Below are 25392 nucleotides of genomic sequence, written 5' to 3'. Positions count from 1 at the left end.
CTCAAAAAAAAAAAGAGAGAGAGAAAAAGAAAAGATCCTTAATTTAGTCTCATTTGTAAAGTCCCTTTTGCCATGTAAGGTAACGTATTCTGATTTTGGGTGTTGGGATACAGAAATCTTTGGAGGACCATTATTCTGTTTGCCACAGGAACTATTAACCAAGTCTCAGTACCATTAGTTGAATTGTTATTTGAAGTACAGATATAAAAAAAGCATAGGTGTCTAATTTTGTCTTTTTAAAAAACCTGATACAGGAACTTGGATATGATTGGTATTTCTGTTGATTTGATTCTTCTGTTTCGTGAACTGCGAGTGGAGCAGGAATCCCTGTTGACAGGTAACATGCAACATAATTGATGGATTATTTATATCTTTGAAAAGAGTTTAAAACCAATGCTTTGAGTATTGCATCATTCATTGAAGCTGTGTTCTGTATTTCATTACATAGGGAAACTTGAATAGTGAAATATTAAATAATTATTATAAGTTTCAGCAACTTCCTTTCCTGTTGTAGGCTACATTTTGTTCCCCTCAGATTCATACATCAAAGTCTGTTCTGGTTGCTATAACAAAATATTTTGGGCTAGGTAATATATAAAAAACCGAAGTTGATGGGTTATAATTTTGGAAGCTGGAAAGTCCAAGATAAAGGTGTCAGCAGATGTCGTGTCTGGTAAGGGCTATTCTCTGCTTCATAGATGGTGCCTCTTGCTATGTCCTCATGTCAGAAGGGGCAGACAAGTTCACTGGGGATCCTTTTATAAGGACACTAATCCCATTTACAAGGGCTCCACCCTCATGATCCAGTCATCTCCCAAAGGCTCCACCTCCTAATACCAGCACACTGGGTATTAGATTTCAGCATATGAATTTTGGAGGAACACAAACATTCCGATCATAGCAATGTCTTAACCCCCAGTACCCAGAATCTGACTGTATTTGGAGATTGAACCTTTAAAGAGGTAATTAAGGTAAAATGAGGATATATGACTGGCATCTTTATAAGAAGAGCTTAGAATACAGATTTACATAGAATGAAGACCATGTGAAAACATAGGGAGAAGATGGCCATCTACCAGTCAAGGAGAGAGGCTTCAGAAGAATCAGCCCTGCTAACACCTTGGTCTTAGACTTCTAGTCTCCAGAATTGTGGGAAAATAAATGTCTGTTGTTTAAGCCATGCAGCCTGTATGGTAACCTGAGCAGACTAATACACCATCTTTCAATATTTATGGATGTGACAGATCCTGTTCTAGATTTTGGGTATCATTTGAACAATGACCAAAACAGACAAAAATCTCTGCCCTTTGGGAGTTCAACATTCAAGTGAGGGGAGCCAGATGTTGAATCTATTAAGTTAAGATCTAGTGTGACAGAAAGGGAAGTTCGCTCTGGTAGTTATGGCTATTGACATGGGATTAACAGAAACACCAAATTTCTTAGTTTGAAGAGTTGGAAACTTTGTACAGTTATTTGAATGTTTTTGGTCTTTGTATTACTAGCATCAACCCCTCTTCTTTGAACAGGGGTTATTATCTTAACATAATGTTTAAAAAAATCCACAGAGTTGTTTTTTTTGATTTGGAGTCTCACTCCATTGCCCAGACTGGAGTGCAGTAGCACGGTCCCGGCCACTGCAGCCTCGACCCGCTGGGCTCCGGCGATCCTTCCGCCTCAGCCTTCCAAGTAGCTGGAATTACAGGCGTGCGCTACCATGCCTGGCTAATTTTTTTTATTTATTGTAGAGATGAGGTTTTGCCAAGTTGCCTAGGCAGGTCTCGATCCCGTGGGCTTAGGCAATCCACTCACCTCAGCCTCCCAAAGTGCAGGATTACAGGCTGAGCCACCGAGCCCGGCTCATAGAGTTTTAATATATGATAATTTTTTCTGAGGAATTGAAGTCCTTTATGAGTAGACCTAGGCCATTTGGTGAGAAAATCTTAAGTCAGTATCCAGGCTTATAAGTTAGATATATTAGATTGTAGGTTAAACTTTTTCCTTGTAATAAAAAATGTCTTTACCTTATAAAATAATTCAGTGAATATTTCTTTTAAATGAGAAATCTCCAGCTGTATTCAAAATATGATTTTGACTTATAAATTATTTTATATACAGTTCTTAATGCCTGTGCTTATTCACGAGGCATATTTATGTTAATGTTAATATGCATGCTACTCTTGGTAGATAGAAGAAAACTAGAGGTGATAGTCTCGTTTTTACAGGCACCGGAACTAAAACACTAGGTGAAATAGGCTACGTTAGTGTGTCAGAAGTGCTGCCTTGCTTGGTTTAATTCCTGTTCTGTTCTGTGATTTCTTAGTATTTTCATTTTAAGATAAATTTGCTAAAAGTTTTTGGATCTTTCTGTTTGATTTAGAAATCTTCCTTTGGGAAATAGTAATTAAAAAAATTAATTACATCTTCTAAGAACTTGCACACAAAGTAGTACTGTAAGTTTTTTTGAGCAGCAATAGTTTTTAAACTATTCTTAAGAAATTGATAGGAGGTAGGATTTAGTTTGAAAGTATTTTTAAGATGTTATATATTTAAAGATTTTTGTAGTTCTAGTTTGTAATAAAATGGAAGCCTCAATATTCAAAACTGGGTAATTAAAAATCAGCAATAAAGTACATGTTTCACTGTGTTGCATGGTAAGGTAGCTATTTTTGAAGTCTGTTTGTGGTATGGTAGTTTCAATAAGCAAGTTTGGAATGTACCACATTTTATAACTGGTGATCCTGATATTGTGGGTATGTGTCACAGCAGAGCTGAAGTGCTGTAGTGGGCAGAAAGATGTTTCTTTTTTAATGATGTATTCCTAAATAAAGAAGCACAGGGGAAGTGCTGCACAAATGTGGTGATTAAATAACTATTAAAGTGGAGCTAACCCCTCCACTTGTGCATTGGATCCCATCCCCATTCGCCTACTCATAAAATGATCTCCTTGCTCTCAGGCAGCCTGTTTTTCCCTCTTTTCTGTATCATTTTCATCAGCATATAATATGCTCTCCCATTTTACATTCTAAAAATATCTTCCCTTGACTTTGCATCCCCTTAGTCCGTTATCCCTTTTTTCTGCTGTATCCCCAAATTTGTTACAAAGTATTTTAGTTTTTACAATATATGATAAAAGATTATTTGATCCTTTCCCAACAGGATTAATTCTTACTGAAGCAGGCAGATGACCTAAGACAAAAAATTAAAGGAGCAGATATCTGAAACTGCTTTTATGAACCAGTTTGTCATTGAGGAATAAATTGGTTATTTGGTTGATGGGTTGGCTATTCACTGATGTCCATTAACCAGAGAAAGAAGATCTTTTTTTTTTTTTGAGTTGGAATTTCACTCTGTCACCCAGACTGGAGTGCAGTGGCTGCTCCCAGCCACCTTGACCTGCTGGGCTCCGGCGATCCTTCCATCTCAGCCTTCCGTCTCAGCCTTCCAAGTAGCTGGAACTACAGGCGTGTGCTACCATGCCTGGCTAATTTTTTGATTTATTATAGAGATAAGGTCTCGCCAACTTGGCCAGGCTGGTCTCGAACCTGCAGGCTCAGGCAGTCCACTCACCTCAGCCTCCCAAAGAGCGGAATTACAGGCTGAGCCACCAAGCCCGGCTTGAGAAAGAAGATCTCTATAGACCTGTTTTGTATTAGCTATATTAAGAATTGTTCACATTTCAGGAAGTTGCAGTTGGATTTATTTAATTGATTATTTTTTATTGATGTGAGATTCATGTTATATAAAATTAATCATTTTAAAGTGAGCAATTGAGTGACAGTATATTCAAAGAATTGTGCAATTACCACCTCTATCTAATTAAAAATCACCCCAAAAGGATACCCTGTTTTCATTAAGCTATTCTCTATTTCTCCCTTTCCGTACCTGTTGACAACCACCATTTTGCATTCTGTCTCTGTGGATTGACCTATTCTGGATATTTTGTACAAATGGAATCATGGAATTACATGACCTTTGGTGTCTGGCTTCTTTCATTTAGCATAATGTTTTTAAAGTTCATCTACACTGTAGCACGTATTAATACTTTGTTCCTTTTTATAGCTGAATAGTATTCCATTCTCTGAATATATTGTATAAACAGTGTTTGTCCATTCCTCTGTTGATGGACACTTGGGTTGTTTTTATGTTGTAGCTGTCATTAATAATGCTGCTGTGAGTATTATTATTAGCACACGCCTGTAGTTCCAGCTACTTGGAAGGCTGAGATGGAAGGATCGCCGGAGCCCATGTGTTTGTTTGAGTACTTGTTTTCAGTTCATTTGTGTATATACCTAGGAGTGGAATTGCTGGATCATATAACTGTATGCTTAACATCCTCTTTCCTCAGCCTCCCAAAGTGCTGGGATTACAGGCTTGAGTTTTTAAAATTTTTCAGTTGTGTCAGTTTGAAGTAGATGACTTGTGTTTAGGGACAGACTAGGAAGGATATTATTGAGGCAGAAGGAAATGGGAGGTAAGTTATATTTCTCACTGCCTTTTTGAAAAAGGCAGCTGGCCAGGCTCATGTCTATAATCCCAGCACTTTGGGAGGCCATGGTGGGAGGATTGCTTGAGCCTAGGGGTTCAAGACCAGCCTAGGCAACATAGCGGGACAGCATCTCTACAGAAAAATTTAAAAATTAGGCGAGTGTGGTGGTACATGTCTGTAGTCCCAGCTACTCAGGAGGCTGAGGCAGAAGGATCACCTGAGCCCGGAAGGTTGAGGCTGCAGTGAACCGTGATTATGCCACTGTACTGCAGCCTGGGTGAGAGAGTGAGACACTGACTCAAAAAAAAAACAAACAAACAACAACAAAAAACAAAAACAGACAAAAAGATGGCTATTGAAATTACTCAGTTTACTTGGAATTCAACAATGAAATTTGGATTCAACAGTGAAATTTTAAGAATATAGTGTATTAGTTCAAATCTAATACAAATAATGTTTTAAATAGTATTCTGGTTCCTAATAAAGTATATTTACTGTCTTTTAACTGTTTCTCTGTGAGAACCTTACTCTGGCAGATTTTTAGCAGGGTATCTTTGCCAGTTTTTTGTTACCACTCTTGAAGTAAGAACTGTAATTACATTGTCAAAATAATATTTAGAGTATTATTTTCAGGGAGTAATTGCAGTGATGCGACAAATATATTATGCTCATGAAATTTTGTGTAAAAACAAGCATGAGTTATTTTAATTGAGTTATTGTTGTTTTTGGACTTCATTCTTTCCTAATCTGTAAAAATAATGTTGGGATTTTTGAGGGGCTTTGTAACATTTGCAATATTTACTTAAAGATCAGTTGATAAGCTGTTTGGTAAAAGTAAACTGTCATTTGTATTTGTCTGGAGTTTTTTTGTGCCTCTAGGACATTTTAAAATCTTTTTTTCCATCCAGAATTGTGTTTTGATTCAGAGCACTAATTTTTAGTTGCCTGATGAATTGTTGGGTCAATTGGTTTTCAGACCAACTTATGCTGTTGGCTTTTTTTGTATGTTAAATTTGATACAGATTTGACTTTTTTTTTTTTTTTTTTTTTTTTTGAGTCAGTCTCACTCTGTTGCCCAGGCTGGAGTGCACTAGCACCATCCCAGCTACTGTAGCCACAGGCTGCTGGGCATAGGTGATCCTTAGTCACACCCAGCTAATTTTTTGATTTATTGTAGAGATGAGATCTCACCAAGTTGCCCAGGCTGGTCTTGAACACATGGGCTTAGGCAATTTTTTCATCTCCGCTTTCCTGGATTATAGCCGTGAGTCACCATGCCTAGCTAGATTTCACTGTTAATATTCTAAAATATTCAGTAGAAACCTAAATGTCTTTTAAAACTATGACTTATCTGGAAGAAAGTTTAGTTTTTTTTCTATTATAAATATTTAATATAAGTTTATTACGGAGTAACTTTTAAAAACTCAGAAGAATTTTCTATAGACCCAGTTTTGAAAAACAAAATCTCAGAAAAGTAGAAAGAAGGAAAATATTATTTCTGTATATACAGGCTGCATGAGACAAACACTGATTTTGGGGGGTATTTGTATGTATGGGTATAAATGTGTACTTGAATTTTTGTATACAGCTTCTTTTCTTGGCATACTTTTAAAATTTAAATGTTTGATTTTTGGCCATGATTTGGCAACTCTTCTTTAAGCTGCTGTGAATAATATGCGGGCACATTACATACCTTATCCTTTTGAGTTCTTGTAACAGTTCTGCCTTTGAGGTACTGGAGTGAGCAGCCTGACTTGTGCTCAATCAGGGATTAGGCCACAGGATTTAAAGGGAAGGCTCAGATCCTGGGAAACTCCCAAGGACAGAAGACAGGGCCCTGGCGTTTGAACAGCAGACGAGTCCTTCTTCCTAGAAAGTGGAGACCTAGAGAGTGTAATGGACTTGAGTAGACCACTTGTCCCTGAAAATGTCTTTCTGGTTGCTTCCTGGTGGGAATGCCTAATTAATTGGGGCAAAAGCTTATATTTCAACTCAATTCTGCTGTTGCTTTTTACTTTCCATGATTAGCCTGTCTCTGGGGAAGAACTGTCTCTTGTTTTTGTCAGTCCTGTTCTACCACTTAGAGACTTTGTGACCCTGCGCAAGTTATCTGACCTTTCTGAGCTTTGGTTTATTTATTGTAAAATAGGAGTAATATGAATACCTTCTTCATATGGTGTCATAGGGTTTAGATGAATTAGTACAGTTAAAACACAGTGTCTGGCATGCAGTAAACACTTAAGTGTTAGTTGTCACTTTCATTATTACCTTATTACTGGATTCTTTATGCTGTACTCAGGCGGTGTTCATTTCCTTTGCTGTGTCTCACTCTCTTTCCACTCAGGATCTCTTGACATGCTGTTCCTTCTGCATGGAGCACTGCCCTGGCCCTAATGTGAGCCATTTAAAAAATAGCAAACAATAGGACGTGGGCACTGCCCCTGCAATGTGGATGCCAGAGTAGTGCTGGAGCATGACCATGAAGGTCTGTTGCTGTCAGGTACTGGCCTTTTAGTTATGGGGCTGGGGGCAGATGGGCCCTCAGGGATTCATGACTGTGTTTGTGTACCACAAAATACAGAAGTAGTTTAAGTGTTCTAATAGTCAGCATCACCATACCAGGATTAACTGGCTGAATGTTGTCTGTCTTCTTTCAGTGTACCTTAATGGTTAAGTCACACAGCCTTGTTCATGTTTGGCTGGGTCCCTTACTGACTATTTGACCTTGAGCAACATATTTAATCATAATGTGCCTCCATTTCTCCCTCAGTGAAAGTTAAGTAAGAGTCCATGTGAAGCACTTAGATCGGTGCACATCATATGAGTGATTGTTTAACACTAAATGTTAGGTATCTTCTGGTTATCAGGATGACCTTTTAATCCCAAGCTTACCCTTCTGTACTCTCTCTTGTGATGCTGGGGCTGAGAATCTACAAATGTATTTCTCCTCTGCGTGCTGTTAGGTTCAGCCAATAACCTAACTGGGAGGTGGGAGGAGATAAATGGTGGCTTGCTCCATATTGGTGGCTCCCTAATAATAGCATTAAATCTTGGGTGGCACCAGTCCATTCCACTTCCCAGCTCACTCAGAGGTATGGGTAGCAGCCAGCCAGTAGTCCCTCTGAGTCCGAGCTCTCTAAGACCCTTCCTCCTTGCTTTGGAGGTATCAGCAGTAGCAGGGCAGCTCCTTTCCACACAGACCTGGGTTCTAGCTCTGCAGAGCCCTCCAGACTTCTAGGTTCTCATGATCTCAACCTCTTCCCTTTGTTTCTTCAGTTCTAGGGATGGTTGCTGTTTCATGTAGCCTAAATCTCTTTGATACCTCTGCATTGCTTTTTTCACTTAACTAATTCCTTATATAAAATTTTCTTTGTTAATATAACTAGTTTGGTTTCTGTTTGCCTGACTTGATTCTGACTAATTTAGCTATTATTTTCTTAGGCTTGTGCTTGATGCTATTTTCTCTTGCTTCCATGGGGGCTTCTGCTTTCCCTTCCCTTCCCTTCCCTCCCTCCCATTTATTTACTCTGCCTTGGGGTATAACCAGGAGATGGAATGCCTGTACTTTGTACAGGGAGGGCTTAATATAAAGAATCATTAACTGTAACAAAGGCTTTGAAGTAAATAGAATGCTAAAGAATATAGGAATTGCAGATGTAATGAGCAGCCATCAACCCTAGGGCTGAGATAGAGTGTCTGATGAAGAGGCTCTTCTCCTTCCTAGGTATGAGATCCACATGTCCTTGGAGAGGGCATAGTGTGGCTCACTGGATGTTGGAGAAATCTCTGAGAGGTATTGGTGGAACTTGCTGGAAATCTACCCTTTGAGGTACAGAGAGAACTTGCTGTGAAATCTCTTGAGGAAGTTCCTAGCTGCTGGGCATTGCTGGTGTTCAGGCACTGGAGAAGCTGTTTCCTTCAGAAGCCCAGCAAAGGAGAGATGGCATGTTGCCGAAACCTGACCGTAGAGTGCCCCAGACTATGAAGAGAACACCTCTGCCTCCAGCACCCCTGCAGCGCCTCTGCTGGCAAGACTTCATGTGCCAGCTGACAACGGAAATGTTTCTGAGGGACCCGTCGTTATTTTTGCAGAGCAAGCAATGAGAATTTATTTGGAGTTGAGCGGCAATGAGTGGTACCCACTCAAAAATATTTTAAGGGCAGCCTGTGTAGCAGACATACAATCTCTTGTATATTAAGGACCTTAGAGAACCTTTTGTTTCGGTTGCATGGTGTCCTCACCAAACATTTTGCTGTGTTCTGACTTTGAGTTTTGCCAGTCTGATGGGTGTGTAGTAGAACTTTCTTGCAGTTTTCTTACTGGTTGAGTACCTTTTCTCATATATATATTTTGTCTTTTAGCTCTTGTTTTATAAAAGTTTTTTCAAAGTTTTTTTTTCTATTGGTTTGTCTTTTTAAATGATTTATAATAGCTCTTTTAATATATTCTGTGTGAATCCTGTGGCAGTTATATCGTTCCCATTCTTTGGCTAGTTTCTTTCTATGGTATCTTTTGAGAAACAATGCTAATTTTATTTTGTTTTATTTTTTTTTGAGTTGGAGTCTCACTCTGTCACCTAGACTGGAGTGCAGTGGCCACTCCCGGCCACTGCAGCCTCGACCTGCTGGGCTCCAGCGATCCTTCCGCCTCAGCCTTCCAAGTAGCTGGAACTACAGGCGCGCACTACCTCGTCCGGCTGATTTTTTGATTTATTGTAGAGATGAGGTCTCACCAAGTTGCCCAGGCAGGTCTCGAACCCGTGGGCTCAGGCAATCCACTCACCTCAGCCTCCCAAAGGTGTGGGATTACAGGCTGAACCACTGAGCCCGGCTGCTAATTTTAATATAATCTAGTTTATTAATATTTTTCTTGGTGGGCACTATTTTATGTATCTTGCTAAAAAAATTCTCTAGTGTTTTCTGAAAAGCTTTCTATTTTTATTTTTTGACGCTCAGGTCAGTACATGTAATTGAATTTTCTGTGTTATATGAGGGAAGGAGTACAATTTCAATTTTCCCATATTCAGTTGTCCTAGAGCAATGTTTTGAAAAGACCACCTTCTACTTCTTTGTGATCTGCTGCCATACCTTGTCATTAATCACATGGCAGTATAGGTTTAGGTCTGTTTCTTGTTCTCTTCCATTAGTTTGTTTATCTATTTCTGCCCAGTACTACACTGTCTTATCATTTCAAGTTATTTCCCTGTTAATCATTTCTTCTCCTTTTAGAGACAGAGTCTGACTCTGTTACTCATGCTGGTGCTATAGTGTGATCATAGCTCACTGTAACCTCAAACTCCTGGCCTCAAGCAATCCTTCAGCCTTGTCCTCCTGAAGCTCTGGGAATACAGGCATGACCCACCACGCCTGACCCCTGTTAACCATTTTTATAACTTGTGAATATCAGGTGTTCACCTAAGGAAGAATCTTAAAGTTAAATAAATGCGTATTTTCCCAGTAGCTTAGAAGAGATAACTGTTTTCATTAAACCAACAATAATTTAATAATTAGTCTTATTTATTAAAAAATTACATAACCAAAGTTCTATTTTAGGCTGTGCTTATAGTTTTCTAAACTTTGTGTCAAATTCTGACACCTTAAAACATCTAGCAGAGACAATATAAAATGTTCTGACCTGTAAACCTAGGCAAAAATGTATGTTAACAATTCTGAAGACATTTTTATTTTACTAGTAATTTTTATATCATCTTATTTATTAAAGATTTACCTCAGTCATGTGAACTAAAAAGCATTTGGGTTAATAACCTCCTTAGGTCCTCTCCCACTGTGGGAGCTTTTCTGTCCTCTCAATAAATCCTGGTTTCTCAAGTTTAAAAAAAAAAACACCTCTATATTTTATATGAGTGCTCATTTATATAAGCCAATCCAGATCCTCAAGAAATTTCTGACTGATTCCAGAGTTTACCATGTAGACAAAACAAAAAGCATAATACATGTGCATATGCATAAATATACCTAAGCACACGTTCACACCTAAGCACACATTCACACATAAATAAAGATCTTGTAGCTTTCATTTTAGAATTTTAATTATATGATAGTAATACAAACTCAGCAATTTATCAAAGTCAGATGTATCCAAGTAACATTTCTGACAAAATGGGGAACTGTTCACATGGCTAAACTTTATTTACCTATAATTGCTTATTGTCCTCTTAGTTACTTTTCAACAGTGTCTTAGATATTCTTGGCCCTGTGTATTTTCACATAAATTTTAGAATCATCATATCAAATTACAAACATAAACATATCCTCTGGTATGTGAAATTTCACATACAAAACCACACAACCCTATTGTGATTGACTCATTACATTTAATGTCTCTATAAAAGTTGGGTCTTCTCTGTGAGTATGGTATAATTCTTCACTTATTTATTTACTCTTTAATTTCTCTCAGTCAAGTTTTATAGTTTTACTCTCCTCTGAATATGCATTAAAAATATTTTCTGCATACCTTATTTAATCTGTGGGGGAACAGTCACATTTTGATTTTTTTCCCCCCAACCCCTAGGCCTTTTGTTTGTCTTTCTGGCTGAGATTTTTCAGTACCGTATTGCCTAGAAATGGTGGTAACAGGTACTTTTGACTCATTCCCTTTCATTTTCTTTTTTTTTTGAGTTGCAGTCTTACTCTGTTGTCGAGGCTGGAGTGCCATGGCACACTCACAGCCACTCCAGCATCAATCTGCTGGGCTCTGGCTATCCTTCTGCCTCAGCCTTCCAAGTAGCTGGAGTCCACGGTGTGTTCTACCACGCCCGGCTAATTTTTGGTTTATTGTAGAGACGAGGTCTCGCCAAGTTGCCTGGACTGGTCTCCAACTTGCGGGCTCAGGCAATCCACTCGTCTTGGCTTCCTGGAGCTACTGAGCCCAACCTGACTCATTCCCTTTCAAAAGGAGCATGCTGTCTCCACAGTTAGCCATTAATTATATAATATTCACTATAGATTTTTTGTTGATATCTATTTTTAGGTTAGAGAAGCCCCCTTCTGTTTCTCAGTTTTTAGGTTTGAATTATCTCAGTTTTTAGGTTTGCACAGGGCCATGTGCATCCTGCCAAAGCTGTGTTATATTCTGTATTGTGTACAATAAAGAAGTTTGCTTTTTGTTTAAAAAAAATTATGAATAGATATTGAATTTTATCAAATGCGCTTAATGTACATTATAATTAATTCAGACTTTCCCTGAATATTTTACAGACTTTTTTTCGGAGTCAAGTTTTTTTTTTTTGTTATATTCTAGAATTTTGTTCATTTTATTTAAATTTTCAGTTTGGAATAATGTTATTTGTAACATCTTGTGATTTTTCTTTTTTGATGTCTCAAGTTCTGTAACAGTATTTTCTTTTTCATTTTTGTAAATTTAATGTGTTTTTTATTTGTACTTTTTCTGTTTTGATTAGTCTTCCCAGAAATTGGTCACTAGTGAGCTTTTTGAGGAATGAAATTTTGAATTAGTTGATAGTCTCTATTTTATGATTGTTTTCCATTTTAATAATTTCTTGCCCTTAATCTTTATTTCCTTTCTTCATTCTTTTGGCTGTCATTTTTGTAATTTCCTGAGATGAGTACTTAGCACATTTATTTTAACCATTCTTTCCCAACATACAACTTGTATTTCAAAGCTATACATTTTCCTCTATGTACTTTTAAAGCTTTGTATTCAAAATTATGGTTTGCAGTGTTTTTGTTAACATTCTACTCAAAATATTTTTAAAATTTCCATTAGAATTTATTTTTTGTCTCCATGGATTATTTAAAAGTATACCTCTTATGTTCTAAACATATAAGGATTTTCTAATTGTTTTTGGGATTTATATCTAGCATAATTATCATCTGGTAAGGGATCATTATCTGTATATCAGCCCTTTAACATTTTCTGAGAGTTGTCTTCCATTATGTGGTGAAATATTGTTTTATGATATGTTATATATGTCCTTGAAAAGACTGTGTATTCTACAGGTTTGTTTTTTTTTTTTTTTTGAGTTGGAGTCTACTGTGTGTCCCAGGCTGAAGTGCAGTGGCATGCTCATGGCCACCCCAGCGTCAACCTGCTGGGCTCCAGCCATCCTTCCACCTCAGCCTTCCAAGTAGTCAGAACTACAGGCATGTGCTACCAAGCCTGGCTAATTTTTGATGTTTTTATTGTGGATATAAGGTCTCGAACCCGCGGGCTCAGGCAATCCACTTGCCTTGGCCTCCCAAAGTGCTGGGATGACAGACTGAGCTATTCCACAGGTTTTTAAGATTTTTTTCTCTTTCGTTAATCAGATTCATATGTAATGACCAATTAGAGCTCTTGATAAGCACAACCACAGGAATAAACCCACACGTGTAGTACTTGATAATTGTGGAACTTTGGTCAAGTAACTTACCCTTCATGTATCTTGGTTTCCTGTGTCCTCAAATGAGAATAATAGTACCTGTCTCAGAAGTAAGATTCTGTGAAGTACTCAGGGTTTCTCTTAGGTTCTCCAAGCACAGGAGCAAACACATGTTTTTATTTAGCACTTGGAAATCTGACTTTTTAAGCTAACATTTATCAAATCAACCTGCGTGCTGGTAAAGAGGGTGGTCAGATGAGCATTAATTGTGTTCTCTATTACATGCTCAGCACTGTCAATAGGTTCACATTTCATCCTTGCAGTAATCCTGCAGAAACCCCAGACAACATCTCTATAATACCAGGGAGGATACTGGATCTTATAAAAATCTAAATTTCTTGCCCATGTTTACATTATATTGGGAATTGAACTTAAGTCTTTCGGGTAGGAGGGACACTAGGGGGTCTTACTCTGTCACCCATTCTGGAGTTCAGTGGCATGCTTATAGCTACTGCAGTCTATACCTGCTGAACTTAGGCCTTCCAAGTAGCTGGGACCACAGGCACATGCCTCCTTTCCTGGATAATTTTTAAAATTTATTGTAGATATGAGGTCTCGCCAAGTTTCCCAGGCTGGCCTCGAACCCCTGGGCTCAGACAGTTTTCTTGCTTCTGCTTCCCAAAGTGCTGGAATGACAGGTGTGAGCCACCACACCTGGTCTTTTTTTTTTTTTTAACAGTAAAATAACATACTTTGTTTTGTAACAGGCTTATATTTTAAAGCAATTTTAGGATCACAACAGAATTGAGAGAAAGATACAGAGATTTTACATATACCCCATGCCCTAACACATGCATAACCCCTCCCCTCTTATTTACATCCCTCACCAGAATGATGCATTTGTTAGAATTGATGAACCTACATTTACACGTTATCACCTAAAGTTCATTGTTTACGTTTGGGTTCATTCTTGGTGTCATATATTCTGTGGGCTTGGGGAAATGTATTGTGCTATGTATCCACCACTATAGTATCCAACAGAATAGTTTGCCCCCAAATTCTGCTGTGCTCTGCCTATTCATCCTTTCCTCCCCCTTGTCCCCTGGCATTCACTGACCTTTTTACTATTTCCATAGTTTTGTTTTTTTCCAGAATGTCATATAGTTGGAATCATACAGTATGTAGCCTTTTCAGATTGGCTTCTTACATTTAATAATGTGTATTTAAGTTTCCTTCATAATATAACATTGTCTGATTTTACTATTTATGTATTCGTTCACCTATTGAAGGACATCTTGATTGCTTCCAAATTTTGGCAATTACAAGTAGAACTGCTGTAAAGTTGTGTGTGTAGGTTTTTGTGTGGGCGTAAGTTTTCAGCCCCTTTGGGTAAATACTAAAGAGCACAATTGCAAGATTTTATGGTAAAATACGTTTAGCTTTGTAAGAAACTGCCAAACTTTCTTTCAAAGTGGCTGTACCATTTTGCATTTCCACCAGCGATGAATGAGATTTCCTGTTGTTCCATATCCTTGTCAGCATTTGGTGTTGTCAATGTTCTGAATTTTGGCCAATATTCTGTAGCTTTATTTGGTGACTATTTTAAATATGTCAACTAGTTTATTCACTTTTATTCAAATGTTTAAATATGTGGATATTTTTGTCTGCTTGTTCTTTAAGTTGCTGAGGAAGGTATACTTTATTTTTCTTTGAGAAAGATATATTTTAATTGCCAATTTAATTGTTGATTGCTCTCGTTCCTCTATATTTTTATTATTTTCTTCTGTATATTTTAAGGCCATGTTATTAGGTACATTTCATTTAATTGTCATATCTTTTTGGTGAATTAAAATCATTCTGTAATAACTTATAAAACAAATTTCTAATGCTTTTTATGTTAGAGTTTATTTTATTGGATTGCAAGTGGTCTGTGTCTTGCTTTTTTGGCTGGTATTTGCCTGACATATCTTTTTACCATTCTTTAACTTTAAATATTTCTGTAATCTTATGTTTTAGATATATCTCTTTTCAATAGCATGTAGTTTTAGATATATCTATTTAAAAAATACAGTTTAAGTGTAATGGTCTTTTAATTGAAGCGTGTATTCCATAGATATTTAATGTAATTACAGATATATCTGTGTTTACATTTACAATATTTTTTAATAAGTTAACTTTGTATAGAGGATGTTGTTTTGGTAAGGCACATTAATGTTATTTGCAAAGTTACATTGTATTTACATCATATTTTAAAGAAGCAAGTGAAAACGTCTGTTTAATAACATGGGGGATATTTTTTGTTAAGATTTATATATATATATTCATTGTGTTTAATCATATTCATTGTGTTTTTTTTTTTTTTTGCTTTTATATATTTTCAGCTTTTCGCTGTGGCCTGCAGTTTTTAGGCAATATTGCCTCACGGAATGAAGATTCCCAGTTTATTGTTTGGATGTATGCTTTCCCAGAACTCTTTTTGTGAGTATATTAGTGAGAATTTTTTTAACTTCTGAGAAGATCTGTTATATCATTCCATTTATATAAAGTTCACAAACAGGAAAAACTGACCTATGGTAATAGAGTTCAAGTAATAAAGTTCTTGGTGGGTGGTGATGGGTAGGTACTGACTGGGAGCAGGGACAAGGGAAACTTCTGGGTCCTGGAAGTATCTTTGTCTATATCTTAATCTGGGTGGTGGTTACATAGATGGGTACATTTCTAAACATTCATTGAGCTGTATGTACACTTAAAGTTTGTACCCTTATTTGTCAGTATACATATATATTTTTTCGAGTTGCAGTCTCACTCTGTCACCCAGCCTTGAGTGCAGTGGGGCACACTTAAACGGCCACCCCAGCATCTACCTGGTGGGCTCCAGCGATCCTTCCACCTCAGCCTTCCGAGCAGCTGAAACTACAGGCATGCACTATTATGCCTGGCTAATTTTTTATTTATTGTAGAGACGAGGTCTCACCAAGTTGCCTGGGCTGGTCTTGCACCTACAGGCATAAGAAAATAAAAGTCATAGTTAAAGTAAATAATATTTTTAACAGAAATTTGTAAGAAAAAAACATCAAAGTATGGGCGATGAATTTTTATTTATTTATTGAATACGTCTTATATGCTCAGCACAATGCTATGTGTTTTGGTAGATTTGGAGAATTGTAAGCTGTGGATAACTAATCTGTTTATTAATATAAGAAGTGGATAACTTATTACTTAATCAGTGTAAAAAGTGTATAGTCAGTTTGTTTATCAGTGTAAGATCTGGATAACCAGTCTATTATGTAGATTGGATCCTGGTGCTTTTCATGGTGATCTAATCCTTCTTAAAGACCAGCTCTGTCAGTTCATAATAAATTGACCATTGAGGTAAAAGGTGAACAGGTAATAGAGGCAAGATAGTTTGTAGAAAAGGCACTGTCTTGGAGTGCATGACCTGACTTCTAACCCAGGCTTTGGTGTCAGTGATTGGGGTGACTCTAGTGGTTGCAACAGTATGAGCAGCAGGGCAGCAGCTATTGTGTAAATACCCTAAGCTGGGCGTTTTCTGTATATTATTCCTGTTCTTACAGTAGCCCTGCAGGATAAGTGGTACTACCCCCATTTATACAGATCAGAGATCTGAAGCTTGTCGCAGGTAAATGATGTAGCTGTAAACCCAATGCTGCTGTTTACATCCAAAGCCTAAGCTCGTTGTAAATACCATGCTGCCTAAATTCTGTGTTGTCTTCCTTGGTTGTGCAGGTTTTCTGGGCTCATCTGTGAAGTATGGTGTTAAGGTCAGATGAACTCAATAATTCAGTTCTAGCTCACTGAGTTTATCTCTCAAATTCCTGTAAATAATTAAAGTTGAAGGTATATATACATATATATATATATATATATATATATCATCCCTATGATTGATTAATATATAATTGGGCTTAGGTAGAAGAAAAGAATGAGATTAGAGCTACAGAAATAGGTATGACTCATTTTTGAGAATTCATTCCTTCAGATATTTTGCATACCAAATATATGCCAGATTTTGAGCTAGGTGATTAAAATACAGTGGTATCTTAGAAATATATTCATTATTCCTAAAGATTCCATGCTTTGGTGGGGGAAATAAAGGAAAGGCAAGTATATTGTAGTATAAGAACTAATATATTTAGGGTAAATCCAGTATGTAATAGAAAAACCGGAGAGGCCTAAGTGCAGTCAGAGAAATCTTAATAGTTTATATGGTGTTTTTTACATTATCTCATTTGAACTTCACAAAAGTCCTCTGAGATAGTCAGAGAAGTTCTCGCTATTGTATTTCATTTTTACATATTGAAAGAGGTTATGTGACTTCATTCTTTATGAGTTTGTGAGATAGGTATAACCAGATTTGAATTCCAGTTTTGTCAGGTACTGGCTTTGTGCTGTTGGGCAAGTGAGGCAAGCCAGATTCTTTATCTGAAGTATGTGGATAATACTTCCCTCAGAAGAGTATTATGTCGTTTAAATGAAAAAAAATATGGTCATAGTACATAGGCCATGATATTATTGACAGTGAATAAATTAGTGACTTCCTGAGATCAGGAAAAAGTAACTCATAGGTTTATGAGCTAGAAGTTATACTGAGTCTTTTGACTCTAAACTCTGTAGACATTCTTCACTAGTAACTATTAAAGTGATGTGAGATATTATTTTTTACCTGTTGAGTTTTCTAACAAGAATGAACATTTTAGTGCTTTATAAATGTAATCATTTAATTTTTTTCCTCTAATCAAATGTTACTTGCTTTTCACTCCCAAGTCCTAAGTCAGCTGCAACTTTAGTATTAGATACTTTTTATTGTTACTAATTTTATATATGCTGTTTTTAACAGTGAATTTGCTTATTTCAAAGTGATATTGTTCTTCATCAAATCCTTAAAAACATCAGTATGTACTGAATTTGCTAAGGGGGGACTACTGTTATTGATGTGTTGTAATAGTATTTTATTGTATTGCTAAATTGGGCTCACAATCACATTTCTTTATTTGGAAGGTCTTGCTTAAATCATCCAGACAAAAAAATCGTTGCCTACTCTTCAATGATTTTGTTTACATGCCTTAATCATGAAAGAATGAGAGAACTGGAAGAAAACCTCAATATTGCAATTGATGTCATAGGTGCTCACCAAAAGCAGCCTGGATCAGAATGGCCGTAAGTATTGCGTTAGAAATTTGATTGCTTAAGGATATCCTTACAGTTTGCTTTCCTTGTAGAGGCTTTAAGTAAAATTTTGAATTATGGTAAGTGAACAATAAGTTAAAACTTAACATGTGTTGACAAAATTAGAAAAGGTTTTGAGCACCTGGAGAACTTTAGCGGTGAAGTGAGGCTTGCGTTAGGCCTTGAAGGACAAGCAGAATTCCTTAGAGTGGTGAGAAGAGGGAAGGACATTCTTAGTATATGAAAAAACACAGCATGAAATGCCCATACACCTTTGGAGTATCTAGATCAGACCACTGTGGCTGCAGTAGATTAAATCAGAGCTTAGTAACTGTCTGTGGGCATCTGTGTGGATGAGGTATTCACTTCCATTCCAGTTGTTTTCCCCACAGACATAATGCATTATTTTTCTCTGGTTGCTTTTAAAATTTTTGTCTTTTCAGAAGTTAATTGTGATATCATGGCACAGTTTCTTTGGGTTTATCTTTGTTGGGGTTCCCTCAGCATCTTGCTTCTGTAGATTTCTATCTTTTGCCAAATTTGGAAGTTGTTTTTTTTTTTTTGAGTTGGAGTCTCACTCTGTCACCCAGACTGGAGTGCAGTGGCCGCTCCCGGCCACTGCGGCCTTGACCTGCTGGGCTCCGGGGATCCTTCCGCCTCAGCCTTCCGAGTAGCCGGAATTACAGGCATGCGCTACCACGCCTGGCTGATTTTTTGATTTATTGTAGAGATTAGGTCTCGCCAAGTTGCCCAGGTGGGTCTCGAACCCTTGGGTTCAGGCAGTCCACTCACCTCAGCCTCCCAAGGCGCAGGATTACAGGCTGAGCCACTAAGCCTGGCTCCAATTTGGAAGTTTTTAGTGGTTATTTGTTTGAGTACTTTTTCAGACCTGTGTTCTTTTTCCACTCCTTCTGGAACTCCATGTCAGGCACACACGTTGTCCAAGGCAAGATGGAGGCTGAGGCCTGACTGAAGGAACATGTAAGACATAAGAGACAACAACCACTTTTAGGTTTAGGCAGTTTGTTACTTACATGATCAAAGAAGAAGCCTAAGGAGCCAGTTCACAAAGAGTTGGCTAATTAGAATGTGACTGGTGAGGTACCTCATGCTGAGCAGCTACTTCTTGACTGCTTAAAGAGATTTTATTTTCTGAGAGAGGAAGTTCCATACCTCATCAGAACAGTACCTCATCGGAACCTGTCTCATGACAGCCTCCTGGAGGAGATAGAACAGCATAGAAAAACATGAAGGAGCTAGTCCCAAAAGCCTCAGGCATCCTGTCTTCTCATGTTCCATGAAGATCACAAGGTATTCAACCAAGGCTCAGATTATCTGCTGTTTGAGCTGTGGCCTGCATAGCGTATGTGGAAATGTGCAAGTCACCAGGGAGCTATGGTGGACCAGTTCCCTTATACTCTGGAGATACAAAAGTTGTTCTTTTATTGTCATTTCACAGGTTTCTGAGGCTCTCTCTTTTCAGTTTTTTTTTCCAGTCTTTTTTCTCTCTTACGCTAGTATCACTCTGTTTTGATTACTGAAACTTTATAGTGAGTTTTGAAATCAGGATGTGTGAGTCTTCCAACTTTGTTCTTTTTCAAGATTTTTTTGGCTGTTCTGGGTCCCTTGTGTTTCCGTGTTCATTTTAGCATTAACTTTTCAATTTGTTAAAAAACAACGACAGCAAAATAAACAGCTGTCATTTTGTTAAGGATTACATGAATCTGTAAATCAGTTTGGGAAATATTGCCATCTTAACTGGATTGAATTTTTCAATCCATGAATAAGGAATATTTTTTCATTTATTTAGACCTTTTTACTTTTGTTCAGTTATATTTTGTAGTTTTTAGTGTACATATTTTTCACATCTTTGGTAAAATTTATCCTAAGTATTGTATTCTTTTTTATGCTATTGTAAATGGAATTGTTTTTTAAATTTCATTTTCAGATTGTTCATTGCTAGTATATAGGAATACTATTGATTTTTGTATACTAATCTTGTATCCTATAATTTCTCTTGCTGAACTTGCTTATACTTTTATGTATGTATGTATTTTAATTTTCTGTAGAGACAAGGTCTTACTATGTTGCCCAGGCTGGTCTCAAAACTCCTGGGCTCAAGCAATTCTCCCACCTTGGCCTCCCAAAGTGCTGGGATTATAGGCATGAGCCACTGTGTTCAGCCTCATTTATGCTTTTAATAGATTTTTTTTTTTGATTCTTCAGGATTTTTTCTATACAGGGCCATGTCATCGGCAAATTATCTAAGATAAAGTTTTACTTTTTTCTTTCCAATTGGGTTACTTTTTATTTCTTTTCCTTACCTAATTGTTCTTACTGAATACTCCAATACAATGTTGAGTAGAAGTGGTATGAACAGATATTTATGTCTTATTTGTAGTCTCAGGGAGAAAGCTTTCCATTGATTATGATGTTATGTGTGGGATTTTATAGAGGCCCTTCCTCAGGGCAAGAAACTTTCCTTCTGTGTCTTTCCTTGTACTTATTTTCTTCTGCTTGTTCAGTGTTTTTATTATGAAAGATTGTTATATTTTATCAAATACATTTTCTCTATTGAGATGATCATATCATTTTCTCTTTTCATCTATTAATATTTTGTCTGATTTTTTAATATTTTAAATCATATTTTTTATTTTAAATATTTTATATTTTACATTTCAGAGATAAATCCCATTTGTTCATATATAATCCTTTTTATATGTTGCTGGATTTGGTTTGTTCATATTTTATTGGCGATTTTAGCATCTGTATTGATAACATATATTGGTCTGAGGCTTTCGTCTTTTTGTGATTTCTTTCTCTGATGTCGGTATCAGATTAATACTGGTCTTACAGAATGAGTTGGCTTTATTTTTGTTTTCGTTTTGTTTTGTTTTGTAAGCTTGTAAGGGATTGGTGTTAATCTTCAAATATTTAGTAGAATCCACCAGTGAAACCACTGGGTCTTGACCTTTTCATTGCAGGAAATTTTTTGGTTACTAATTCTGTTTCGACTTATTTGTCTATTCATATTGTATTCTTCTTTGGCCAGTTTTGCTAACTGTATCTATCTAGGAATTTGTCCATTTGGTCTAGGCTACCTAATTCGTTGGCAGAAATTGTTTGTCGTATTCCCTTAGAGTTTTTTTTATTTATGGAAGATTGGTAAGAATGTCCCCTCTTCATTCCTGATGTTAGTAGTTTTCTATTTTTTATTGGTCACTATTTTATCTGATCACTATTGATAAGGGTTTGTCAAGGTTTTTGGTCTTTTTAGAGAACCAACTTTTGGTTTTGTTCATTTTCTCTATTATTTTTGTGTTTTCTATTTCATTTATTTCTGCCGTAATCTGTGTTACATTCTTTCTTCTGCTTGCTTTGGGTTTAGTTGGTTTTTGTTTTTCTAGTTTCTTAGCATGGAATGTTTAAATTATTGACATGAGATGTTCCTTCTTTCTTATGTAGGCATTTACACCTATAAATTTCCTGGGAAGAACTGCTTTAGCATCCCATAGTTTAATATCTCACAAATGTTGGCATGTTGTGGTTTTATTTTCATTTATCTCTAATTATATTCTAATTTTTCTTATGATTTCTTCTTGGACCTATTGGTTATTTAGAAATTTGTTGTTTAACTTTCACACATTTGTGAATTTTCTAAATTTCCTTTTATTACGGATTTCTAATTTCATTCCACTGTGACCAGACAACACACTTTATGGGATTTAATCCTTCTTAAAAGTATTGAGCTGGGCTTGTTGGTTCAGCCTGTAATCCCAGCGCTTTGGGAGGCCAAGGTGATTGGATTGCCTGAGTCCTCGGGTTCGAGACCCGCCCAGGCAACTTGGTGAGAACTTATCTCTACAATAAATCAAAAATTAGCAGGGCGTGGTAGCGTGCACCTGTAGTTCCAGCTACTTGGAAGGCTGAGGCGGAAGGATCACCAGAGCCCAGCAGGTGGAGGCTTCGGTGGCTGGGAGCGTGCCACTGCACTCCAGCCTGGGCGACAAAGTGAGACTCCAACTCAAAAAAAAAAAAAAAGTATTGAGACTTCAGCCAGGAGCAGTAACTCATGCTTGTAGTCTCAGCACTTTGGAAAGCTGAGGTGGGAGGACTGCTAGAGCCCAGGAGTTCTAGACCATCCTAGGCAACATAACAAGGCCTTGTCTCTACAAGAAAATAAAAAAAATGAGCCAGACATGGTGCCGCTGACCTGTAGTCCTAGCTACTCAGGAAACTCAGGTAGAAGGGTCCTCTGAGCCTAGAAGGTCAAGGCTGTGGTCAGCCGTGATTGTACCACTGCACTCCAGCCTGAGTGATAGTGAGACCCTGACTCAAAAAAAAAAAAAAAGAGACTTGTTTTATGGTCTTATATATAGTCTATCATGGAGAATGTTGCATGTACAGTTGAGAAGAATGTGTATTTTGCTGTTTTTGGTGGAGTGTTCTGTAGATATTTGTTAGATCTAGTTGGTTTATTGTGTTGTTCAAATCTTTTATTTCTTTGTTGGTCTTCTGTCTAGTTCTTTCAATTATTGAAAGTGAGTTACTGCCCACTTCTCCCTTCAATTTTGTCAGTTTTTGCTACCTGTTTTTAGGTTCTGTCATTTAGTACATATATGTTTATAATTGTCTTCTTGATGAATTAACCCTTTTTAACTTAAAAGTCATCAAGAATTTTGTTGTTTATGTTTTAATAATCTGTTTTCCTTAAAATCTATTTTTATATATGATCATCATGTGTTAGAGGCACAGATTTTTCTCTGGGTGGTGAGCCTTGAGCCACCAGTAATACTACTTGCATTCACAGGTGAGGTATGAGCTTTTTGGTTTTGGCCTCTTTCAGTATGAACTTTTATCATTCCATTAAAATTATATCTAATTTTAAAATTACTTTTCTGAGCAGTCATTTGTATTTGAATTACCATTTGTAAACAAACAGAAGTTGGTACATAAAAGTATTATCATGTATTTGACTTAGAAAGTTTCCTTCAGTGTATGCAAATATAACATGATGAATCATTAGCGTCAGTTTACTTTGAGACATTTTTGTATCTGAATTCTGTTTTATTTGTTAAGTACCTTGCTTCTGTATTTTAGCCTGCAATTTTTTTAGCAACTTGAAAATCAGGGCAAAAGAATATAAAGGCAAAATATAAAATCTACTTCAGAATAGCTCAAGTTAAGGTTAATAAAGGTCACTAGATCAAATTAAGTCAGGAAAAAAGGTTGGGCATAGTGTTAACTGAAAACTTCTGCAGTCAAGGTGTGGAATACTTTGATTTGTGTGAGAGGCTCTCTGTGTTTGGTAAACAATGGGATCACAAAATATGTAGAGGCTTCCAACAAAATTGGTTTTTTTTTCCTGTTAAATATGAACTCAGCTGGGAGTAGTGGCTCACACCTGTAATCCCAGTACTTTGGGAAGCCAAGGCAGGAGGATTACTTGAGCCCAAGAGTTGAGACCAGCCTAGGCAACATAGCAAGACCACATTTCTATAAAAAAATAAAAATAAAGAAAATTAGTTGGGTGGCATGCACCTGTAGTCCCAGCTACTCAGGAGGCTGAGGTGGAAGAATTGTCTGAACCCAGTAGGTCACGGTTGTGGTGAGTTATGATTGTGCCACTGCACTCCAGTCTGGGCAATAGAGTGAGATCCCCGTTCCTCCCTGACTCAATAAAAAAGAAAACTAATCCTTGAAAATTGGGAGAAAACCTTCTTTCTGCCCTTTCTCTTTCCTACATTATGAGATAGCTGACGAAGAGTACAAAATTAAATGGTCTTAGAATTCATGGTTTTATTATCTTTTCTTCCCCTGCTTTTTTCTTGGAAAAGGTCAAATGTAAGATTCCAATAACTTTGGGTGTTTTTGTTTGGGTATATTAGAGACACAGGAAAGTGTAGGCAAGAAAGTCTTTGGCACCACCTAGTTTTGATTATTGGGATCATGTCTTTCTAAAAATGTTTGTTTCTTTTGTTTTAGGTGTGAAAGATGTTTTTGGGCTCTTAGATAACCCTAGATGAATCCAGGGCTTCTATTTTGAGTTAATCTAAATCTGAAAGCCCAGTAAATGTGTGTTGGTAGGTTAGGTCAGTCAGTGCAGAATTACTGGATACAATAGAGGTAAAGATAGGCCACATTGTGTTGATCCTGGGATGTGGTGGGTGCTTTGTTTATGTAATCTCCTTTTCACATTGCTGCCATCCTGTGAATTATATTTTGCTGCCATGTACGTATAAGAGTAAAGCAGGGTAAACCAGCTTGACCAAAGTCATATTACTAGTAAATAGCAGGGACAGAATTGAACTTGAAGACCTATCCTTTTTTTTTTTAAACCATGTCATATATTATAAAAATTAATGATTTTCAGGGAGGAGGTCTGCATTTCAGAGATGAGACATGAACTGTTTTTAGTTTTGGTCTGTTTTGGCATAAACTTTTATCAATAGTTGAACTTGTACCTAATGTCACTACAAAAATGAAGTTACAACAGGGAGTAAAGCATTATTTTTCTAGTGGATTTGTTGTACATAACGATTTCATTCCTAAGACTAATAGCTTTTTTGCTCTAGGGCTGTTTCTTACTTTATAAAGCATATGCATTTTATTATCAGTTCAAGTATAGAGATATTAAGAAGAAAAACATAATTGTCTTTTTCCTTGCAGTCTGAATCTGTTGTCCCTTTTCTGTTCACTTACAACAGCCATTCATTCCACTTTCATAGCACTTAGCATATTTAATTGTCTGTTAGACTCTGATCTCCTTCATGGCAGGATTTAGTGTTGTTTGTTATTGGGTCCTTAATGAAATAATACTGGGTGTGTGATAAGCATTATGTTAGTTACGATTTTTCTGAATGTAAGTAACTGAAGTCTGGTGCACACAAAAAAAGTCTTATGCACAAAAGGGAATTTGGGGCTTAAACAACTAAAAAGTCCTGAGGTCATGGATTTAGGCACAGTGGATCCAGGGGTTGAAAGATGCCATCAGTATCCAGCTTATCTTTGTCCCATTTTCCCTCTGTGCTGATTTTATTCTCTGGCCTATCTTCCGCCTTCTTTGCTGGCTCCTGTTCTTCACATCTGCTCAGTGTTGGCATGGCCCTGGCTAGTCCTCAGACAACTCTTTATTCTTGTTTGTCACCTGGGTGACCCCATCTAAAACCACAGCTTAAAATATTTTTGTAAATTGATCATTTCCAAATGTGTGTCTCTGGTTTTGATCTCTTTCTGGTGCTCCAGATTTATATATACAGCTTCCTATTATACGTTGGAGTCTTACTCTGTCACCCAGACTGGAGTGCAGTGGCACATTCCCAGTCACCGCAGCCTCGACCTGCTGGGCTCTGGCGATCCTTCCGTCTCAGCCTTCCA

General features: G+C 37.1%; 1 protein-coding gene across 1 annotated transcript in view; it reads left to right on the top strand.

The window, feature by feature from the left end:
* Positions 1–25392, top strand: part of ATXN10 (ataxin 10) — a 133468-nt gene that overhangs the window by 6039 nt on the left and 102037 nt on the right. Inside the window, exons 2-4 of the mRNA XM_021710964.1 lie at positions 255–337; positions 15210–15306; positions 17926–18006. Coding sequence (XP_021566639.1) covers positions 255–337; positions 15210–15306; positions 17926–18006 — 261 coding nt within the window. The remainder of the gene's footprint in view (positions 1–254; positions 338–15209; positions 15307–17925; positions 18007–25392) is intronic.

Source organism: Carlito syrichta, unplaced genomic scaffold (assembly GCF_000164805.1).
Source record: "Carlito syrichta isolate Samal-C Ts95f unplaced genomic scaffold, Tarsius_syrichta-2.0.1 Scaffold301761, whole genome shotgun sequence".
In the NCBI taxonomy this organism is placed as follows: Eukaryota; Metazoa; Chordata; class Mammalia; order Primates; family Tarsiidae; genus Carlito; species Carlito syrichta.
The sequence above is the reverse complement of the archived record's forward strand: the minus strand, read 5'-3'. Positions and strand labels throughout refer to the sequence as shown.